The sequence below is a fragment of the Carlito syrichta genome, unplaced genomic scaffold (assembly GCF_000164805.1).
Source record: "Carlito syrichta isolate Samal-C Ts95f unplaced genomic scaffold, Tarsius_syrichta-2.0.1 Scaffold315806, whole genome shotgun sequence".
Lineage (NCBI taxonomy): Eukaryota > Metazoa > Chordata > Mammalia > Primates > Tarsiidae > Carlito > Carlito syrichta.
Window position 1 is genome coordinate 224,103 of NW_007259902.1, and position 22,793 is coordinate 246,895.

Genomic DNA, 22,793 nt, shown 5'->3' on the forward strand with positions numbered 1-22,793 from the left:
GCGGCGGGCAGGCACGGCGGGTACGCACGGCCGGCACCGCGGAGTCTCCCTGCGCTCGGCGGCCCCGGGATCCCAGCGCGGAGCCACGCGACACGCGGACGCACCGACGCCCACCCGGCCGAGCCGAGTAAGGGGCCACCCGGGGTGGGGGGAGCGTGTCTGCCGGCGCCGCGGGGAGGGAGTGGTTGTTTCCGGCCCGCAGAACTTTCGGAGTTGCGAAAAGAGCCCCCAGGACGTGCCGTCTGCGCCCTGGTTTTTCTGGGAGGGGGCAGAGCTTCAGGGGCGACGGTGTCGCCTCCCATCGGCAGGTTCCTTGGCTCAGGTTATTGGGAGGGTCACCTCCTCCTTCAGATCGCGGGTCGTAGGGCGCGCGATGCTTGATGCTTTGGTTGTTTCGATGTAAGTCAGCCAACTAGCTTTTAAGACGAAAAAGAACCGGGTTAGTGGGAGGTGTAGGGGTGTGGAAGGTGGGGTGAGGGTGAGAGGGGGGTGTGAGTGCATTTGCCCTTCTCGCGAGGGGATCTTGTTGATTTGGATGTGAATACTTCCACTCATCTCAACTAGCCTGGGAAAACAGACCTCTGGATAAGGCGAGACAGTCTTGCAAAGAGAAAGTTGTGGCGAAGTTGTTGAATGTCATTTAGGAGAGTCTTTGGCCTTCTGATTTGCTTCAAGAAGTTGAGACTCTGAGTTGAATTAAAGAACTCTCAGAGTGGCCATGGTTTGAAACAAATGAAGCACTTTGTCTGCAGATTTGATAGGTCTCAACATGAACAGGTCATTCCCCTGCCAGGATGACTAGAATTGTGACTGGGGTGGTTTAAAAATGGCATCTGTGGGCAGGAGGGCAGAGCAGAGGCATAAACCCCAAACAGAAATCCCCCGACCCCCAATAAGGGTCTGTTCGGGCAGCTGGAGACCATCAAGGCGACTTGACTAAACATGGAAGTTCCAATAAGTGCCCGTCCAGTCCAGCCAGGGGTAGTGATGTCATTGCCACGTGTTTCCCACCCAGGCACAAACGCCTGCTGGACCGTGGTGCAATTAAGAGCCAAGTTTAGAAAAGAGCCGCTAACCTGGCCCGCTGGTCCCCAGCAACACCGACTTGTTGCTGTTCAAACCACCTCTGAAGGCTGTTAGCTCCTTCCAGCTGCTTGTGTGCCAGCTTGGAGCGGGGATCCCAAGACTTCTTTGAGGATGGAGGAAGCCCATGGGCAGTGGGCAGTGCTAAGGGTATGTTTTCCTCTGTGAAAGGGACAGCCTGCTTGAGCAGACTGGTTACTAATAGTGCGTTTGTGTGTCTAGTTGAAAGCTGGGCTTGTTGAGGTTTGGGGACTCTTTCATTGGTGTTTCGTATATTAGGGACACTTGTGTCTCGCCCCATCTAATTAAATATCACTGATGACCGACCGTGTGTTTGAGCACCCTGAGCTCTCTTGCTTATGCGTCCTAATGCCGGCATCTTGGCTGTTCTGCTCCCTAGGACCCAACGATGACTCTGAATAATGTCACCATGCGCCAGGGCCCTGTGGGCATGCAGCCACAACAGCAGCGCTGGAGCATCCCTGCCGATGGCCGGCATCTGATGGTCCAGAAAGAGCTCCACCAGTACAGCCACCGCAGCCGCCACTCTGCTGCCCCCGAGGACCACTGCCGCCGAAGCTGGTCCTCCGACTCCACAGACTCAGTCATCTCCTCTGAGTCAGGAAACACCTACTACCGGGTGGTGCTCATAGGGGAGCAGGGGGTGGGCAAGTCCACTCTGGCCAACATCTTTGCGGGTGTGCACGACAGCATGGACAGCGACTGTGAGGTGCTGGGAGGTAGGTGGCCCTGCCCTTGTGGGCTCCTGTCACATCATCAGTGGTCCAGAGTGAGAGCGGTTGGGTCATTTATCTCTAGAGTTGGAAGTTGAGGTTATGTGTTCTGGATATTGGCTGGGGGGAGCTGACACCTCAGAACAGTCTTGGCACAGGCTGGGGGTGGGGGGCAAGAGTTTTGGGAAGGGGGAATGCTTGTAGATAGGACCAATATCCATTGAACTTGAGCCAGAAAGGGAACTTCTTAGGTTCCAATTCTAAATGGGCTGGGAAAGACTGATTTGAAGAGGGCAGAGCCAGAGGGTTAGGATCCTACTTCTGACCCGAACCTTCTTTCCAGAGCTCAGTAAAGACCTTTTCCCATGGTTATACCTAAAGCCAAACCTATATGAAAAACTGTTAAGATGCATTGATCAGTTTATTTCCAATTATAAAAATTTTTGAGGTTATAAAATGGTTCAAAATTCTATATTTGAAGTAGTACATTTAAAAAATTTGAAATATAACAATGACGATAAATATTTTATGTAGAGTCTTACAGTTTTTCAAGATGATTTATTCAAGTTAATTTTCCTTATACAATCTCATTTCAAGTATTTATGTATCAAAGCCTTACCATTTCCAAACTGTTTTGTGGTGATGTTGTCTCATAAATGCATGTATTCCTCAACTATGGGTAAGCACAGGCCTATACTCTGGGAAGTAATATGAGGATCCCAATAGCCGATAGCATCCATAAAGTGTCTTTCTGCCATGGTTTCAGTCTTAGCATACATGACCAGGGTAGCTATGTGTCCCTATTTGCAGTGGCAGAAATGAAGGAAGAACCGTCCAGTGCTTGCCCAAGTCACATGGTCTGTCCATACTCTCAGTTGCGACTCACAACTGACTCACAGACTTACAGAGTAGGAAGATGTCTTAGTGATGACTCAGTCTCCCCTCTCTTTGATGCATATGAGTTCTGTTCCTTCCTACCAACAACCCATTTGATCTGAAGATTTTATTCTTTTTGACTGTCTCAGTGTCAAGGAGTTTGCTGTTTCATGAGGCAACTCGGGAACTGGGCTAGAAGTGATGACTCATTGATGTAACATCGATTTCTCTCTGGAATCTCACCAGAGTCAAAGGAAAAAGGCAGCCAGTGTTGTACAATTGATTCTTTCTTTGTAAAGGTTGGGAGATGACTTGCTAGAAGAAAGGAAAGGAGGAAGGAACTGACATTTGGAATAGACATTTGCAATGGGAGAGGCACTTGATTACATGCCTTTTGTTTGCTGCTGTTTATTTTGGTCCTCACAAAATTCCTGTTCTTGTGAGTAAACTGAGTCTCAGGAAGATGAAGTTGCTTGTTTAGAATCACACAGAGGGAAAACTGAGTTTAGAGTTTGAATTTTCTAATCTTAGTTCAGTGCTTTCCATTGTTCATTTTACCATTGATTGGGAACCTGCTAGGTGCCAGGCACTGTGCCAAGTACTTCCCACACATGTTTTTGCTAATACTTGCAAAAATAGAACCAATTTGGTATGAATATCCCTATTTTACAGGCGGAGAAATGGAGGCTTACAAAAGCCAAGTGACTTGCTCAGGGTGGAAAAGTTAGTACATGGTGTGTCCAGGATTCAAACCTAGTTGTTGTTGAACTCAAATTCTGTGTTCTTTCATTGTCCCTGGCAGCCCCATGATTTAGCTTCCAAAAACTGTTAAGTACTGCAGCTCTTTGGGGGTATCAGCCATATGCCTGGCTCTGTTCTGAGCTCTGGGGTATACAGTGATGGATGAGGTATGCCATACCCTCTAAGTAAGTGACTGTGATACAGAGTCTGGAAAAATTAGTGATTACCTTAAAAAGCAGCAAGAAAGTTCTTTGGGGGCTTACATGAGAAAGATCAACTGAGAGTTATTTTTTGTTTTCAAGAGGGAGGAATTGAAAAAGTTAATGTGTAGTAGACTTTCAAAAATGTTTGTCCATTAGAATGGAATGGTATCAGTCGGGTTCGGTGGCTCAGCCTGTAATCCCGTGCCTTGAGAGGCTGAGGTGAGTGGATTGCCTGAGCCCGCGGGTTTGAGACACGCCCGGGCAACTTGGTGAGACAACATCTCTACAATAAATAAAAAAATTAGCCGGGTGTGGTAGTGCGCGCCTGTAGTTCCAGCTACTTGTAAGGCTGAGGTGGAAGGATCTGCCAAAGCCCAGCAGGTCGAGGCTGCGGTGGCCGGGAGCGGCTACTGCACACCAGTCTGGGTGACAGAGTGAGACTCCAACTCAAAAAAAAAAAAAAAAAAAAGAATGGAATGGTATCTGTCCAGAAGGTGATATCTCCATTGGCATAAAGTGTTAAGAAGACTGACTCATACCTGGAATTTGGAAAGGCAGCCTTCCCAAATATTTAGGAAATCTGTTTGAAGCAAGAGGGAGAGGAAGAGAGATAATCCTTATTTCCTCAAACAGATAATTTTTGACAGTGAGAAGTTTCTCAGGTTCCCCTTCTATCTGATGTGTCCTATTTGAGTAACTTAATTTATAACTAGGATTATATTCTTTATCTGTAGATCTTGTTGGAATCACTAGTTGGCTTTATGTTTCCCAGGATGAAAGTTTTCCAAGGCACATCCCTTCCTTGTTTTTTTTTCTAGCATTAACCATAAGAAAAAAAAATCTACACAATATTGTTATCATTATTTCTCCTAATAAAGATGAATGTTGGTACAGTTATATTGCAATGATCTTATGACTTTCTGTACACATTTAATGCTATTCATTCATTCCTATGTAGTTACTTGTTGAGGTACTCTGGGGACATGCAAAGAATCCTGGGACTTCTTCCATAGTGATGTGGGTAGTATACAGTAGAGCATACTATTACACCAACTATAAGTCAAGATAGACGTGATAAATGTTGCAAAAGTGGCATAAGGAGGATGCTGCAGAAATTCAGAGGAGAACAGATGACCTGTGGATATCAGAAAAGGCTGTGAATATCAGAAAAGGCTTTCTGGAAAAAGTAGTCTCTGAGCTGGACCCTAGGGACAGCTAGAATTTGGAAGTCCTGAGCTCGGTGAGGAGGCACTCCACACACACACAGCACTGAACTTGGAGTCTGATGAATGGGTACTCTGGCCTCAGTTCTGACACTGACACTTAGGTGTGTACTCTTGAATAGGCCACTTAACCTCCTTAAGCTGCCTCATTAGTGTAATCAGGGTAATACCTCCTTCATAGGGTATTATGAAGATTAAAGGAGATAACATATTAAGCATATAGCATAGTGCCTGGCGCATAGTAAGTGTGGAATGAACATCAGTTAGAGCTGATTCTGAATTCACTGTCTCCTTTTGATAGACTTATCTTCCCAAACTGATGGTTCCGTTGTTTGTAACCCTGCTCATTTTGGTCACCTTTGGCTGGAGCTCTTTGAGTTGTGCAGAGGAGATATAAGCCACTAGGAAAGGACAGGCATTGTTTAGAGAAGGCATTTCTTCCAAAATTCCTTGGGATCTCTTGGGAGACAAAAACTGAATGCAGGTGAAAGTGTTTTTTTTGGGGGGGGGAGGAGGAGGGAGGCTGGAGCCTCAGAACTTCTGAGGAGCTGCAGGATCCAATTTCAGCATGAAACAGATGCCTATGTGGGTTCCACACACAGCACTTGAGCCAGTCTTGGGCAGGAGGGGTCTCCAAGCACAAGTAGTGTTAGAGAAAAACATATTAACATAGTAGGACTTCACTTAGGACTATTGCATGCAAGAACATATGGGGATTTTTGGCCAATGAGCAAGTTGGAGGTATGGGGTCAGTGTATGGAAAATTACTAAGAGAAGACATCAAGGTTAAGGGGCATTCTTGCTAAACTGAAGTAACAATTCTTGTTGAAGTCAGGCTTAGACATCAAAGGTGGGGGATGAGGAATTTGATCAGATACTAAACGTGGGGGAGTCTCATGAAACTAACCTCAAAGGATTCTAGCTAAAATTATATTCTTGCAAGGACAGACACAGAAGCTTAAGGTGGAGGTCTGGTAGAGACGAGGCTCCAGAGGACCAGATGAAAGTTTGGTCAAGGAGAGTGACTTTGTCAGGGGATCAAATGAGGAAAGACAAACAGAGGTTCATTGGTCCAGGGAAAATGGCTGCTGACTACAGTTGCACTGTAGAACCTCCTTCTGGCCCCATCAGGATGATTTCTCTTGCTCACCTAGAGTGGGAGTGGACATGCCCAGACCCAGGCTACTGAAAAGCCTCACAGGTTGATCCCTCAACTCTTTCTCCACACACCTCTACCCAAGAGCTCTCCTAGAGTTGGGTATTATTTTATGTCCCCTCTCATCATCCGATTAGCACTTGGAAAGGGTAAAAGATGAGCTGAGCAGCTCTGGGAGGAAGACAAACCTCAAGCTTTGGTTACTCCTAGGCTTGGGCTAATTAGCAAAAGGCCATCAAACAGGGCAAATGTATGTTGGAAGAGTCCTGGGGCATGGAACCAGGGTTGATGCATAATCCCATGTGTGGAGAGTTGGCAGGGCAGGTGGCATGTGCACAAACCGGGGAGGAGATGTGTTGTTTTAGGCTCCCAGGTCTCCAACACAGTGACTTTCAGTCAGAGGTAAGGCCAGACAGAGTGACCCTGTCAGGAAGCTTCCAGAAGAGCAAAGCATCTTGCTTCTACTTCCACAGCTGTAATCCTTAGGCCACTTTTTTCTCTAGACTTGTTCTGATTATCTCTTAACCCTAGAGAAAGTTTGGGTTTTCTTGTTTTTCCTCACCTCTTGGAACATGACATGTGTTTATTTGAATAACTGGGCACTGAAGCAAGCCCCCTTTTGGGTGGTGAGTGGTGGGCTGAGGGCAGAGAAAGAATTTTCTGAGTAAGATAAGATAAGGACTCTGGCAGAAAGGGGCTGTCAGCCCTCACTTCCTCTTCTTTGTTGCCCAGGCTCTGATGATTTCCATTGGGTTGTCTACATTTGCATGATGAGGTCATGAGGAGCTACCCCCCACAGTGTGCCAAGCAATGTGTCCCACTGTGATCTCATTCATGCTGCTTATTGTGGACTTGCCACCCATGATGGGCATGTTTTAATCCCCCAGTGGGAAACAATTAGCATTGATTAGAAGAGTGACATTTTAGGGGGTGGGGAAACTGACAGAAAGACTGAGCCTCCCTGATGTATGTTGGAAGGCAATCCTCTCTTAAGCTAGGATTTACTTGTAGTAGGAAGTGCTGAGTGTGGCAAGAACTAGCTTCCCCCACTTGAAGAAGTGATGACGACAGCTAACATTTTTTGAGTTTCTACTTTGCATACAGACTTAATATATATGATGGTCACGTAGCCCTAGGAATAGATGCTATTATCAATCCCATTTCACAGATAAGGAAAACCGAGGCTCGGAGAGCTTAAGAAAGTGGTCTAGAGCCACAGAGTGAATAAGGGGTGGCACCCAGATTCTAGTTTAGGTTTGCTTGTGCGTGCAGCCACAATGCGATATTTATCATTCATTCACAGGACAGATCTTTAGTGCGCAACCTCAGTGTACTAGGCACTGCCCTGGTATGGCACAGATGCAAATCTCTGCCCTAACACTCTGAGGGCAGAGGGGCAGGAGGGTCAGAAAAATAATAAAATAAAGTAAGTTAAAAGCATTGAGTGTTAGGTGGCTGTAAGTGCAATGGAGAAACGTAAAACAGGGAAGGGGTGAGGAATGTTGGTAGGAGAGGTGTTGCGATTTTAAATGAGTGGTCAGGAAATGCATCCCCCAGAGGGAGGTGAGAGAACAAGCCTTGTGGATATCTGAGGGAAAAGATTCCAGGCAGAAGGAACAACAAGTAAAATAATAAATCATTATGAAAATCATAATTTTCAAATAATGAAATTCAAAACAGGAAACCACACTGTGGAAATAGAATGGGGATGGACTCTACTGTCTCAGGCTGATGGGAATCCCTCTTGCAAAAATCCTAGGATACCCCCTGCCCACAGATTTTTCCACACTGAAGCTGCTTTGGCCCGTTGTACCGTACTGCATTCACCCTTCACCTACCCACAGTCCGGGTTCCAGTGCAGGGAGGAAAGTTTCCATTACCAAGCAGAGCTGGAGGCTGCGCTTTTGCTGTGCTCAAGATGGAAAAGCAAGCCCGTTTCTTCCTGGGGAACTGTTTTTTGGTTTTTTTTTTTAAAGGAAGAAAGCTATAGCCAAAAGAGAGAGAGAGTCTCGAGATTTTTCCTTGCACTTCTCCAAAGAGGAGAAATGTCTCTGTGCTCCAAGCTCCTGAAATTGCCAGTGAATGTTCAGTACTGACCACTGAAAGGTACAGAGGATTTCCACATCAGGCTTATGAAAATGGGCTTACAGTTCCACTGGGCAGTTAATATTTTCTCATAGTCTCATCCAATCCAATTAAATCTGAGTCCAAAGCTCTTCTGTGAGTTGATCCTCCTAAGAGATTTTTCCACATAAAAGGCCCAGGAATGATGAAAACAAACGCCTTTTACTTTAAATAGTTTAGTAATACACATTCAAGAGATGTAGATAGGTGTTCTGTGTAGTAAGTACCTGAGGAGTATATACGTAGAATGTCGAAGGTTGACAAAATAGTAATTTGCCTCTGCAAAATCTGTATATTCACATAATTAGCTGCATATTTAGTAAGTTTATGTTCTAGTATAATTTTCTAGACTCTAATATCACTGTTCTTTCTTTTCTAGAAGATACATATGAGCGAACCCTGATGGTTGATGGGGAAAGTGCAACAATTATACTCCTGGATATGTGGGAAAATAAGGTATGCTGAGCCAGAAGCTCTCTGAATTCCTTCAGGGCTTGCCTTTCAACAGGCTGTTTGTTGTGAGGCTGACCTTGCCCTCTATAGCTGGTGTTCCAGATGAGGTGGGCTCATTTTCTTGGTCAAAAGCATTTACTTGTGAAGAATGAGACTATTCTAAGGAACAGGTCATTTACAAACAAGTTCTGAATAACAAGCAAGTTACAGTGATTTGCTCTTAGTTCTATTAAAAAACACAAAAAAGTGTATTTGTTTTAAGGAAAATGCAAACAAACTTGGACAGTTATTTTATTTTTGTTTTTGTTTTTATTTTTTGAGTTGGAGTCTCACTTTGTTGCCCAGGCTGGAGTGCAGTGGCACGCTCACGGCCACCCCGGCGTCAACCTGCTGGGCTTCAGCAATCCTTCTGTCTCAGCCTTCCACGTAGCCGGAACTACAGCCGCCCGCTACCATGCCCAACTAATTTTTTATTTATTGTGGAGTTGCCTGGGCTGGTCTCGAACCCGCAGGTTCAGGCAATCCACTTGCCTCTGCCTCCCAAAGTGCTGGGATTATGGGCTGAGCCGCTGAGCCCGGCCTGACAGTTTTAAACTACATAAAACATCTCATATGAACTTGACATTCTCAGTACTAGTCTCCTGTGTTTGATTTTTAAAGATTTTGGACTTCTGAGCACATGTGCTAGAACTTCTGTTTATTGAAAACCCTCCTATTCTCACAAAAGTATTCTTAATTTCATCACTTGGGAAAGGCAAAAGGGAGGTTTTGGGAAATCAGAAAAGGCTCATTTTTGGTAGGTTGTCTAGAAATTGGAAATACTGTTTGGCAGAGTAGGTGTGTAATCAACTCAAGCTGCAGAAGATATTGGCACAAATATTATACAGCAGGAGTCCCCAAACCCTGGGTTGTGGACCAGCATTGGTCTGTGGTCTGTTAGGAACCAGGCTGCACAGCAGGAGATGAGCAGGGTGAATAGAGCTCCCCTCCTGTTAGATTAGCAGTAGCATTAGGTTCTCATAGGAGCACGAACCCTGTTGTGAACTGCGCACACAAGAGATCTAGGTTGAGTGCTTTTTATGAGCGGCTACAAATATAGATTAACATTAGCAGTGAGGTTTGACTGTGCATCCCCTCACCCCCATCTGTGGAAAAGTTGTTTTCCACGAAATCAGTCCCTGATGCCAAAAAGGTTGGGGACCACTGCTATATGGGCTAGCAATGCTTACAGCCCCCAGACATCTTGTAGATATGGAAGACCAATGCATTTTGAGGGGTTGGAAGCAATTTTCTTTCATTCTTTATCTGCACGCATACTTTAGGATGCACATATTGTTTCTTTGCAAACTGACACTTCATTCCCTGGGCCAACTTGACCTCATGGAAGATCTTATTGTTTCATTAGGGAGAGAATGAGTGGCTCCAAGACCACTGCATGCAAGTCGGGGATGCCTACCTGATTGTCTACTCAATCACAGACCGAGCGAGCTTTGAGAAGGCATCTGAGCTGCGAATCCAGCTCCGCAGGGCCCGGCAGACAGAGGACATTCCTATAATTTTGGTTGGCAACAAAAGCGACTTAGTGCGGTGCCGGGAGGTGTCTGTATCAGGTAAGAAGAGTGGTGCCAATACTGTAGAAACCATCTCTGGATCACATGCATTTTCCTTCAATTTCCTCTTTCAGGGCAGGGACATTAAGCTGCTGCATGGAGTTTTAGCTGTACCTCTAAGATGTCCTGCAGTCCCAGTAGGTGTCTCCATGCTGATTGCTCCCTTGTTCATCTGGTCTACCTGCAGGATTCCAGTCTCCCTACCCCCAAGGAGTTTTCTGGAATTCCCCAGGGAGTTTCCAATAGTTCAGGGGGAGTGAAAGTAACATCTTCATGGAAGAAAAATGGAGAACTCTTACTTAGGGGGAACTGCATGGAAGTTTCATGGAGAAAAAGAATTCTACTCTGGCTGCCTCTGGTCCCTGTAAGCCCTGGAAACTGCCATCTACCCCTGCCCCCCATCCCCTGCTTCCTAAATTTCAGTTAGGGCATCAGTCTGACGGTGTCACATATACTTCAGGGATAATTCCTGTTTGCTGAGTGGGCCCCCAAGTACTTCTAGAGCCTCTGAGATTTTATTGGCTTAATACAGATGTGGTTCCAAGTACAATTGTAAAAATAAAATACTGCTGTGCCAGGCCCTGCTGAGCAGGAAAGAAATAAAGACTCATAAAGACAATGTATACAACTAGTTTAAGAATGTCTTTCTACTAGGACGTGACTGTCTACGGTAATCATTTCTTTTTTCAAACCAAAACTTGACACATGGTCTTTGAACACAATCAAATATTTGAAGTTAAGACAGTTGCAGGAAACTTTGCATAGCTTATTGTAACTATGTTATATATTTGTAAAATTCAAAATATCTCATCATAGACTTTTTTTTTTTCCAAGAGAGGAAAGCCAAGTAGTAGAATTCTTATTTTCAATTCAGGGAACTGAGTCGGGAGAAAGAGTTAAGAATATAGGTTGGAGAATTAAGCAGGCCTAGATTCACTGCCACTTACAGGCTGTATGAACTCCTTCAAGTTTTTTAAAGACCATCCTTGCCCCAAATTTCTTTATCTATTTGACAGGAATAATAAATGTGCTTTCCAAGATTGTTGTTAGCATTGAAAACAATATTTATAAGAAACTTAGCCTAGTCCTTGGCCCATAGTAAGTCTGCAGTAAATTAACACAATGGCTTTTACTGTTATAATGAATATCACTGTGTTTGATGCCTTCAGACAGTGAATTTAGGGCCCATGCCCCCTGCTTCTAGGGATACTCCAGTGAACTCTTTCCTTCTATTTATACTATTTATGCCCTGGGAGGGCCTGTGTCGCAGTGGCCTCCTCCATGCTCTGTATATGTGACTAACTTAGAGATACCTGGGGGAGCCATCCAACTTGACTGTGTGCTGCAGGGCCATATTCTGCAGCCCCTCTGACTTCCCTCTTCCCTCCTTTGCGTCCTAGAAGGGAGAGCGTGCGCTGTGGTGTTCGACTGCAAGTTCATCGAGACCTCTGCGGCTGTCCAGCACAATGTGAAGGAGCTGTTTGAGGGTATTGTGCGGCAGGTCCGCCTTCGACGGGACAGCAAGGAGAAGAACGAGCGGCGTCTGGCCTACCAGAAAAGAAGGGAGAGCATCCCCAGGAAAGCCAGGCGCTTCTGGGGCAAGATCGTGGCCAAAAACAACAAGAATATGGCCTTCAAGCTCAAGTCCAAATCGTGCCATGACCTCTCTGTGCTTTAAGTACCCAGAGTCACCCAAATGTCCACCTGATGGACATCATTGAAGGCCATTGGGGCCGATAATCTATATTAGATTGAATACCTGAGTATTATTAGATGTGGCTTCCCCCATTGCAGCCAGGAACTTATGTATTAGCCTCACGGGCAACATGATGCATGGGAAATGAAAGAGCTTTTGTCAAGAGTCAGTATTTATTTACAGGAAAAGCCTGACCTTGCTACTTGAACACCCAAGACTCATTAGAGGATGTGTTTGGTGTTCAGATATGTTTCTTCTCTCATTTAGATAGTAGAGAATGGATGCTTACAGAAGAATGCCTAGAACAAGAACTTCTCATCATTAACATTTTGCCAAATGTTCCAATGGGTCATAAAAAAATGTGACTGTGAGTCCAATGGGTCATAAAAAAATGTATAGAAAAGCTGTGTCAAAGGGTTTATTCCAAGAAGGGAGAACTTTCTATGTACCTTATATCTATGGAGCTAGAATTGTAGAATTGGACTTACCAGAATCATGATTATTATTGCTCCATCAAACTGTGAAAAGAAATGATGACACTTGCTGAAACTAAAGCTTAGCAAACAAGTTTTGTTCAATGCCCACAGAGATTTGTAGGATTGGGAACTGATATATGTACCACTTGTAGGTTCAAATTTATATCTTATGTGTCTTATTGTTTTTTATTTAGGGGAAAGTTATTGGAATCAAATTCTACTTAGTCAAACCACCTTTTATGTTTTATTATTTTTGAAATCATGGAGCCATCATACAATTATTTTTAAAATCAGAAGTATTGATACCCTGGAGTGCAAAATGTCACTTTTTAACATATAATCAAAAGTCTGAATTTTTATAAAACACATGACATAAAAACTTCCAGTACTTTGGGTTGACCCTTGTATGCCACAGCTCTGCTCTATTTATTATTATTTTGCAAAATAACCATTTTAACGTTTGATAAAAGCATATTTATGACCATATTTCTTATAAGAAAAATGTTCATTTTATTACCATTTTATATCTTTTTCAAAATATGCAAGTTTTTACTTATATGTCTTATAATAAAAGAAATAAAATGTTGAAAAAAAAGGCATTCTTAAATGTTTTTCCTCCCCAAATAAGATAATCATGATGATTTTTCTATAACCTTTAGAGTAAGCACATTCTAAAGAGACATGCCTGTTGTTTTATTTCTTTTCCTCATGAGTGGCAGACCAGTCATTCTCTGTTTTAGAGATTATCTTTGACATCTCTGCTTTGGAATCACGATTCACAGTAATGCAGAGTTATTTTTGGCTGATACAGTTGGGAAGTATTTGGGGTCATCGCAATGCTAAGTTATAGTAAAAGCCAGATTGACCTTTTACTTTGCTCTGGCAAATGCCTGGATGAACAGATGGGCTGAGCTTTGCTCCCTGGAGGCTCATGGTCTTAAGCTTGACTAAGGCATTAGAGGAAGTCATAAAGGATTAGGGGAAAATAAAAAAAGGAAACTAGTAATTTCCAGCCTGAGATCTAGCCAGGCAAGGCTTTAACCAAATTCTCCTCTCTGACATTAATACGATTTGACGTTAATCACTTGGCATCTCTCCAACAGCGGTGTGCAGCCCTTTGCAGGAACGGGACTTCCTGGTGTTTCCCTTTCACATTTTCTCTGGCCCTGCATGCACTCCCTTTTACTCATGTCCCTCTCTTTCTGCGTTTGTAGTCAGACACACACTGATGATGATGATCTCGGGACCTCAGACATTCCTTAAAGCAACACAGTTTAAGATGCATTTCTACTCTGGTTTGCTGGTCCCTTTTCCAAGTTGGGAGCAAAGGTTCCCATCTCTAAACACTTTGCATCTTTGAATTGTTCCAAAAAATAGTACAGGAAGGTGTTAAGTGTGAAGATTTAGGTTATACGGATCTGGGGTGAATCTTGGCTGTGCTATTCAGCATCTGTGGCTTTTGGAGTAAAGGTTAAACATTTCTAGCCATCAGTTTTCTCATCTGCAAAGTGGGGTTGCTAATAATACCCGTTTTGTAAAGTTGTTGTGAGATTAATATCTTTTATTCTGCCATACAATAAAGAACTCAAGGGCTCATCAAACAGGTGGAAGATCATTTTGAGATATTTCTTAGGGTGTGAGAAGCAAGACACAGATTCTTAAAAAAACAAGCTAAATAAAAATAAGGTAATTATTTTTTAAAAAGAACTCAAAGAATGTCAGTTTTCATAGTTGTACATCTTGCATTTTGCATAATTTAGACTTCTATTTATATGTCTGTTTTCCCCAATTTGAATGGGAACTCCTTCAAATCAGGGACCACTGCTGCTTTTCCCTCCTTACCCCTCCACTCTTCAGTGTGGTGCCCTGAAGTGGGATTTTCATAACTGTTTCTTCTTGAATTTCACAGATCCTTCCATAGTTCAGGAAGGTCAATGATTTGTCCAGATTTGTTCAGATGTTAAGTATCTGAGCTAGGACTGGCGTCCAAATGCGACTCATGGCTATTTGCATATTCTAGTCTCCAAAACTGTCTCCTATAAACAGTCCCTTTAATCCCTATGTATCATCCCATACACACACATGCATGCATGCATATGTACACTTGCACACAGAGCGCACCACCTCCCATGCATACACATTCTTTATACCATTTTCTGTTTTCACAGTCTTGACCTTCCTTATCACATCTTGTAGACCCTTTCAACCAAATGGCCAACAGATCCCAAGCCTCCAAGGTTTAAGGGTGTGTTCAGGGTTGTCACACAAGGGTTCCCTGGACTTGACCCAGGGCAGGATAATGCAGGCTGCATTCCAATTTGAGAGGTTTTTTTGGTTAAGAGCTATAACCCCGGAGTCAGACAGACCTGGGTTTCAATCTGGTTTCATTCCTTATTGGATGTGTGACCAAGAGTTACACTGAGGCTGTGAGTTATTTTCTCACAGCCTAAGTGCTTCTATCTGTAACATGGAAATAAGACCTACCCCCTAGGATTGTGGTAAGGATGATGTGAGACCTGAAAAAGTGTAAGTCATCAGCCCTGGGAGATCGATGATGACTCCTGCTCTAATGCAGTGCTCACGACTTCTTGCATGCATGCGTTCTTCAGATATTGGGCACCAAGAAATTGACAGCTGCTGGGAAGATCATGATGACCAAGATATTTTTCTTGTTCTCAGAGACTTCAAGGGTAGTACATTTGTCCCCAAAATCCAAAGAAGGTGGCATTGGAGACAGGAAGGAAATGAGAAAATTGTGGGAGGATTATACCGCCAAGGGACTGACTTTGCCACCATTAGATAAAATTCGAATGAAGAAAATAATGTATTTATTTATTTATATTTATTTATTTAGAGTCAGAGTCACACTCTGTCACCCAGGCTGGAGTGCAGTGGTGCGCCCACGGCCACCAGAGACCCAACCTGCTGGTTCAGGTGAGCCTTCCACCTCAGCCTTTCAAGTAGCTGGAACTACATGCATGTGCCACCATGTCTAGCTAATCTTTTATGGTAGAGACAAGGTCTCGCCAAGTTGCCCAGGATGGTCTCGAATCCCTGGACTCAAGCAATCCTCTCGCCTCTGCATCCCTAAGTGCTGGGATTACAGGCATGAGCCACCACTCCTGGCTAGAAAAAAATTATTAAAATGATTGGATTAGATATCAAAACCAAAATTGGGACATTTAAGAATATTCCATTTTGGGGAAGTGGGAGTATTAGAGAAAGGTTAGGTGTTATGTAACCTACATTTTTGCTTACTAATACAAGTGTTATTCAAAGCAAAGAAAGAGGTAGATGACAAATTCACTTGGCCAAATTTATGGAGCTCCTGCTTGTACAAAATGCTGTGGAGAATGCATGGGAGAAGGTAGTTTTGCCTTTCAGAAGCTTATAATATATTGTGAATAGTGACAGGAAGCAGGCATGGTCATGAATGAAAATAACTGCCTCAAAATCTAGAGTATGATGTTGAAGACAATAAGAGCCATCAGAGACATGTGCAGGAAGTCCGTTGTGTTCAGATGTGAGAAAGAAGTTCCTCGTTTGGTGCCATCTCGGATGCCTTCCTGGGAGGAAGTGATGCTGAGCTTAATCATGAGGACTACTCAAAATGTCCACAGGTAGAGTTGGTTGAAGGGAAGAAAAAGGGAAAAGTTGGGTTCTGTGAAGAAAGCATGAGCAAAGACAAAGACAAAAAGGGGAAAAGTCTGAGGAAAAGTGAGAGAAGTCCAATTTGGTTGGGAGATTTCTTGGAGTCATTAAGTGAAAATGTTAAATGTATGATGCTTGATAGATGGACCTAGTTTCAAATTCTCACTTGTTGAGTATAGTGGTTAAATCGTGATACCCCTAAATTCTTGTCTACTGGAACCTCAAAATGTGATCTTATTGGGAAATAGCAACCATGCAGATGTTCTTGCTAAGGACCTAAAAATGAAATCATTCTGGATTAAGGGTGAACCCTAAATCCTATGTGTGGTGCTTTTATAAGAGAAAAGGGAGAGAGATTTGGACACAGAGGAGGCACACAGAGAAGAAGACCATGGAGAGATTGGGGTGCATCAGTTATATACCAAGGAATTTCTGCGATCAACAGAGCTGGAGAAGACAAGGAAGAACTATTCCCTGAAGGCTTCGGTGGGTGCTTGGTCCTGCCAACACTGTGATTTTGGATTTCTACCCTCCACAGCTGGAAGAGAATATGTTTCTAAGTCACCAGGTTTGTGGTAGTATCAGCAGTCCTAGGAAACTAAACATATTGGGTTACTTAGGGCAAGTTAATCTCTAAGCCACAATTTCTTCATCTGAAAAAACAAAAATAATCAGACTTACTTCACAGGAATATGATGAGGGTTAAATGTAAAACACTCAGTGTATCAACTTATTGTCTGCCCAAGAGGTGGAGCGTGTTGAGCTGGAAAGACAAGGCAGAGAGCCATTGTAGAATATATTGGGCTCCAGGCTGGGAAGTTTGCTCTTGGTTCAGAAGACAGTGTGACTGTTTGAATATTTCCACATAGGAATGTGACAGATTAAAGTGGTGCTGCTTCACAGCACCATCCAGGAAAGCCAAGCCTGGTGGGAGCCAAGTCATGAGACCCACGTGGGGAGACAAATGAAGAGACCACTGCAACACTAGGACGAGGGTACTGAGTAAGGCATTTTGGATAGAAAGAAGATAGTCCTTCACGGGGGATAGCCTCCTCATAGGAAGTGTTTTGATGTGTTTATGTTAGACTTAGAGAGTACACATATCTAGCAGTATTATAGGTTTTATACAAGAAATAATCACAAAGCAACCAGGCCTGAAGCCACAACAGCCTGGCAGTGTGTAAAACGACAGTGTGATACAAAGGGAGCTGTGTCAGCCAGACACAAGTGCTGGTCAGGACCCTGGTGACAAGATTGCACCAGAATAAGAGTATTGAGCCCAACTATGTGACTGCCTGGGAAACAGCCACAAAACAACTAGAGACTCTTTCTACACCATCAGCCATTCATCCAGTCCATCCTCCAGGAAAATAAGGCAAATACTATACACTTGCTTTTCTGGTCACGTGGCTTTGGAAAATTGTATGCAAACCAAGGACGTGAGGTTTTTAGCAAAGGATTGTACAAGTGATTGGGTGTGTGTGTGTTGGGGAACGGGTAGAAGTGGGAGAGGGCTTGCAGCTAAAGGAAAAGTAGAATACAGCAACTAGAAAATCTTCAGCTGTCAACTAGACTGTCATCTGGCTCCACTTTTCAATATGTATGTTCCAAAAACGGAGATGCTGTCAGTGGTCTTATTTATTTCTGCATCTGCCAAGGAAAGGGAGCATTCAAGAGGCGCATTCAAGAGGCAAGAGCTTTCAAGAGGCAAGAGCTTTCTGAAACTTAAGACAATAGTAGGTTATTTACATTTGCTGGGATGGTGGTCAAATAAGTCAAGACAAAAGTGTCCCCGCACCTTCTGTCGTACTGAAGTTTTAAACCACTTGCTTTGAAGTAGAGAAGCTACCATTTAGCATCAGGCTTTTAGAGAATCCAGAATGTGGGAGGGCTGAGAAATTGCTTGACTTGGAAAAATACGGCTGCCTTGTGGGTAATTTGAGACAGTTTGGGAGACACTTTCTTGAAAGATATCTGCAATTGTACATGTACACACACACATACACATACATACATAAGCATAATATGCATATATATCTGTGTATAGACTCAGATATTCACAGACACATATAACACACATTTAAACCAGTCTCATTTAAAGATAGGAAATAATTGCAGTACAAATGGCAGATTATTTATTTAATAAATGTATGGGGTGAGGGTTTAATTTTATTACATGGGTGATCACAGTTTGGTTGTTTATCCCTTTCAGGTCTCATGTTGAAATGTAATCCCCAAGTTGGAAGTGGGGTTTAGTGGGTGGTGTTTGGGTCATGGGAGCAGATCCCTCATGAATGGATTGGTGCTATTCTCATGGTGATGAGTGCGTGCTCACTGTAAGCTCATGTGAGAGCTGGCTGTCTACGAGAGACTTCGTTCCCTCTCTCTCTTGCTTCAACCCTTGCCATGCGACGTGCCATCTTCCTTTGCCTTCTGCCAGGAGTAAAACCTTCCTGAGGCCTCGCCAGAAGCCAAGCCGATGCTGGAGCCATGCAGAACTGTGAGCCAAAGAAACTGCTTTCCTTTGTAAATTCCCCAGTGTCCGGTGCTCCTTTACAGCAGCCCGGAAGAGACTCATGCAATGGCTAGATTGCATAGTGGTGAAGACAAGGTTTCTAGTTATCCATCACCCAAATAGTGTACATTGTACCCACTCAGTAATTTCTCATTATCCAACCACCTCCAGCTTCCCCACTCTGCCAAGTTGCCATTGTCCATCATGCCACACTCTGCGTCCATGTGTACACATTGTTTGGCTCCAACTAATAAGTGAGAATGTGTGTTATTTGTCTCTGATCCACTTAAAATTAATTGTTTCATTTAAAATACTGGCCTCCAGCTCATCTATGTTGCTGCAAAAGACATGATTTTATTCTTTTTTTCCTATGGCTGAATAGTATTCCGTTGTGTGTATATACCACACCTTCTTTATCTGATCCAGATGGCAGATATTTTTAAAAAATCGAATGGGGGAACTCTTGGTGGGAGGGCATCTTCTGGGGAGTACTCACAGAGACAAAGGGAGAGTGAGTGTGTGAATGTCAGAAAAAGAGCAAGAAACAGAATTATGAAGAGAGCAACTCAAGCGATCAGCTTCTACTTGATTAAAAGACACAGATATATTTGAAAGTTGTATAATGCTCTTCGCATAAATATCAGACCAGACAAAGCAATGAGGTAGGAGTGGAAATCTCGTTTAAAAATTCAAAGGAGATCACTCTGTGATTCAGCTATTTGATTATAAGATGGAGCTGGTAGCCTGCCACAATGGGTTTCAGTGCTTGGAAACAACAGTGTGAGGAACTTGGATTATTTGAGGAGTGATTGGGCAAAAGTAGCTCTGAGCTGGGGCAGGGAAAAAACTGTGGGCCCCGTCAGGCCTCCAGACGGCTTTTGGATGAGAACTTCCCCACCACGAATATGTAATCCAAGGAGGCAGGCAGGCAGCCCGAATCATGACCCCCTCGTATGCCTTCACTTAGTACGGTGTAAAGGACATTTTTAAACTTTATTTTTAAAATTTTAATTGCTTTGGGGTTACAAATAGTTTTTGGTCACATGGCTGCATTGTATAGTAGAAGAAGTCTGGGCTTCAAGTGTACCTACACTCTCTCCTGTGCACATTGTACCCGATTTTTCATCCCTCCACTCCTCCCTACTTCTGAGTCTCCAATGACACATTTAAAGTGTCATGTGTGAATGATCTGAGTCACAGCCAAATGACCATGTTGATGAGGCTGGAAGTAGATGACGTTATTTAGCTCTCTTTGTCACAGGGCAGCACATGCAGGTCTACTGACCCCAAAAGATGACTCAAGTCTAGAGCTTGAGAGGATCTTAGATATCAGATTCTCCCAATTCTTTTCATACAGAGAGAAAGTGACCCTGACAAGTGTGATGTGCTCTGAATGACTCAGTAGCCCAGTTGACCTGAAACCCAGGGCTCCAGTCTCCACTCAGTGCCCTTCTCACAGGAGTGCAGTGCTGTCACTTGACATCACACCAGGGCCAGACAGCTGCCTCCCTTCTCAGCTCTTCAGAGAGGAGCTCCGTAGTCCCCTTGCTGGCCCTTCTTTCTTGTATTTCTGCTATACTCCAGATATGGCTCTTCTTAGTACACCTATCAAAATGTACTCACCCCAGGCTTCAGGCTTCTGCCAGTGAAAGAATTGTGTTAGAGATATTGATGGGTGCTAATGTCTTACATCCAGAGGACACTGGGTTTGGAGTAAAAAGCCTCAGATACTTGTCCTGGCTTTGAGTAAATTCTAAAATCCTCCCATCTAAAGTAAGAATAATGATACCAGTCTCAGAGGGTTTTTAAGATGGCAGACTGAGATTGGCAAAAATGATTTGTAATCTCTAAAGGGTATTAATGTCTCTATGGGGTTACATACAAGGTGGTATAGGGTTTTCTTGCACTTCAACTGCATCGCCCACGTTTGAGGGAGAATCACAGGTGTGTGTCTGACTGGCATGGGGCAGAGGTCTTCGGGAGTAGGTGGCTCTCAATGCCCACCTCACGTCCCAATTCCAGCATGTAGACAGACGCTCACCTACATTGCTGACATATCGGACTGGCCTTAATCATTGGCTTGGAGTGTATAAAGCCAGTTTAAAAACATTAGCAGTTGGGAAAATGCCAACGCTATCTCTTCTGGCAACAAAAGAGGGCGACTCTTAATTTGATTTCCTTTACTGAGTCTTTGAGAGTCTCTGTACAGACTGGGCAATGAGAAATGCTATTTTACATGCTGAAGAAGAAGATGTTTGACTCATAAGGAATCCAGGTTGATGGTGACCTGGTCTATTCTCCTGCTTTTAAGCAGAACAACGTTTCTGCCAACAGCTAAATGGGCTTGGCTCTCACAGGTGTTCCCAGCTATAATTGCAAGTAGGGAACAAAGATAGAAGTGGAAGGAAGAATCCACCTGCTTTGCTACTAAGAAAAAAGATGCAGGCTGTACAGTTGGGTGGCTGGAAAGATAGGAAGAAGTGGCTATGACAATGGTGGGTTCTGGAATCCAGTTGCCAGGGTCTGAATCCTGGCCCCACCAGTTCCAATCAGGGTAACTTGGGCAATTATTTCAATCTCCCTAAAGCTGTTTTTCCATCTGAATGAAGAATTTGAGTAAATGAATTAAAAAAGTTATTTGCTCCTTAGGCCTTTATGGGGGAATAAATGGGAAAATGCATATTAAGTGTGTGGTGTATTCCCTGGCATATGATGAGAGTACAACTTTTAGTTATATTTTATTATTTTCTATATTCAAACAAAAACCAAGAGCCTTCAGAGATTAGTCCTAGGAAGAATTCTGGATGTAGGGAGGAGCTGTCTAGCCAGAGACTCTCCTACTCTACTATTCTAAATTTTCATCTTCCTAGGCAGTCTTAGTACTATTCCGGTAGGTCAATGAGAGTTCAAACTCTCTGGCCAAAGGAATCCCTCTTAGGGTTGAGAATAGGTTAAAAATTTGAGAATGACTTTCCCAAGTTCCGAGGTTGCTAAGCAACCTGTATTCTGCATTTAAACAATGTAGTCTATGATGTCAGAGGTGATTAGCCCCCAGTCTCTTGGGTATATGTTGAGGGGCATACAATCTCATGCTTCTTGCCTGGATTTCTTGTTTCCCCGCTTCCAACCCTGCCTCCATAGAAGAGTCCCCTTAAGAACTCGCACTCAGAGCTCCCTCATAGATAATCTTGATGTCAAGACCCAAGATGCAGATGCCTTTCCTGTTCTCTGCAGTTCTAGTGCTTTCCTTCTTCATCCTAGTTTACTGAGTGAGATACAGGCATTTTCCTTCCTTCCTTCCTTTCCATTTGTCTTTGTGACTGGTTTCTTTCTCTTAGTCTTCAAGGTTCATCTATGTTGAAGCATATGTCAGAATTTCCTTTCTTTTTTTTTTTTTTTTGAGCTGGAGTCTCACTCCCTTGCCCAGGCTAAAGGGCAGTGGCACACTCACGGCCACCCCAGTGTCGACCTGCTGGGCTCTGGCGATCCTTCTGCCTCAGTTTTCCAAGTAGCCGGAACTATAGGTGGGCGCTACCACGCCTGGCTAATTATTTTTATTTTTATTGTAGAGATGCGGTCAAGTTGCCTGGGCTGGTCTCCAACCTGCGGGCTCAGACAATCCACTCCCCTCGGCCTCCCAAAGTGCTGGGATTATAGGCTGAGCCACCGAGCCCGGCCTCCTTTTTAAGACTAACACACCTGTAGTTCCAGCTACTTGGAAGGGTGAGGCGGAAGGATTGCTGGAGGCCAGCAGGTTGAGGCTGTGGTGCCCAGGAGCGGCCACTGCACTCCAGTCTGGGCAACAGAGTGAGACCCCAACTCAAAAAAAAAAAAAAAAAAAGACTAAATAGTTTTCCATTGTATATATGCACCACATTTTGCTTAACTACTCATTGGCGATGGATACTTGGGTTGCTTCTGCCTTTTGGCTTTTATGAATAATGCTTCTGTGAGCACGTATGCGCAAGAATCTGTTTGCGTCCCTACTTTCAATTCTTTTGGGCCCAGAAGTAGAATTACTGGATCGTATGGTTATTCTAGTTTTAATTTTTTTAGGAGCTGCCATACTATCTTCCACAGAGGCAGCATCATTTTATGTTTCCACCAGCAATGTACAAGTGTTCCAGTTTCTCCACATTCTTATCAGTGCTCTCTATTTACTGTGTTTTAATATATATATAATAAATATTCACACTGGGTGTCAAGTGGAATCTCATTGTAGGTTTGATTTGTATTGCCCTAGTGGGAGGTT

The 22,793-nt window shown here is 43.7% G+C and overlaps 1 protein-coding gene across 1 annotated transcript; it reads left to right on the forward strand.

The window, feature by feature from the left end:
- The first annotated feature begins 6 nt into the window (after positions 1–6).
- GEM (GTP binding protein overexpressed in skeletal muscle) lies at positions 7–12,969 on the forward strand. Its single transcript, XM_008073295.2, has 5 exons — positions 7–127; positions 1,484–1,823; positions 8,520–8,596; positions 9,999–10,203; positions 11,604–12,969. The coding sequence occupies exons 2-5, from the start codon at positions 1,493–1,495 to the stop codon at positions 11,879–11,881; spliced, it is 891 nt and encodes a 296-aa protein (XP_008071486.1). The 5' UTR covers positions 7–127; positions 1,484–1,492; the 3' UTR covers positions 11,882–12,969.
- Positions 12,970–22,793: the final 9,824 nt, after the last annotated feature.

What these genes read in the sequence shown, in the direction of transcription:
- GEM (XM_008073295.2), top strand. Translation starts at nt 1,493, where the DNA reads ATGACTCTGAATAATGTCACCATGCGCCAGGGCCCTGTGGGCATGCAG. An exon ending in CGACTGTGAGGTGCTGGGAG is followed by an intron (nt 1,824 to 8,519) that starts GTAGGTGGCCCT and finishes TTTCTTTTCTAG; the next exon opens with AAGATACATATGAGCGAACC. An exon ending in CCGGGAGGTGTCTGTATCAG is followed by an intron (nt 10,204 to 11,603) that starts GTAAGAAGAGTG and finishes TTTGCGTCCTAG; the next exon opens with AAGGGAGAGCGTGCGCTGTG.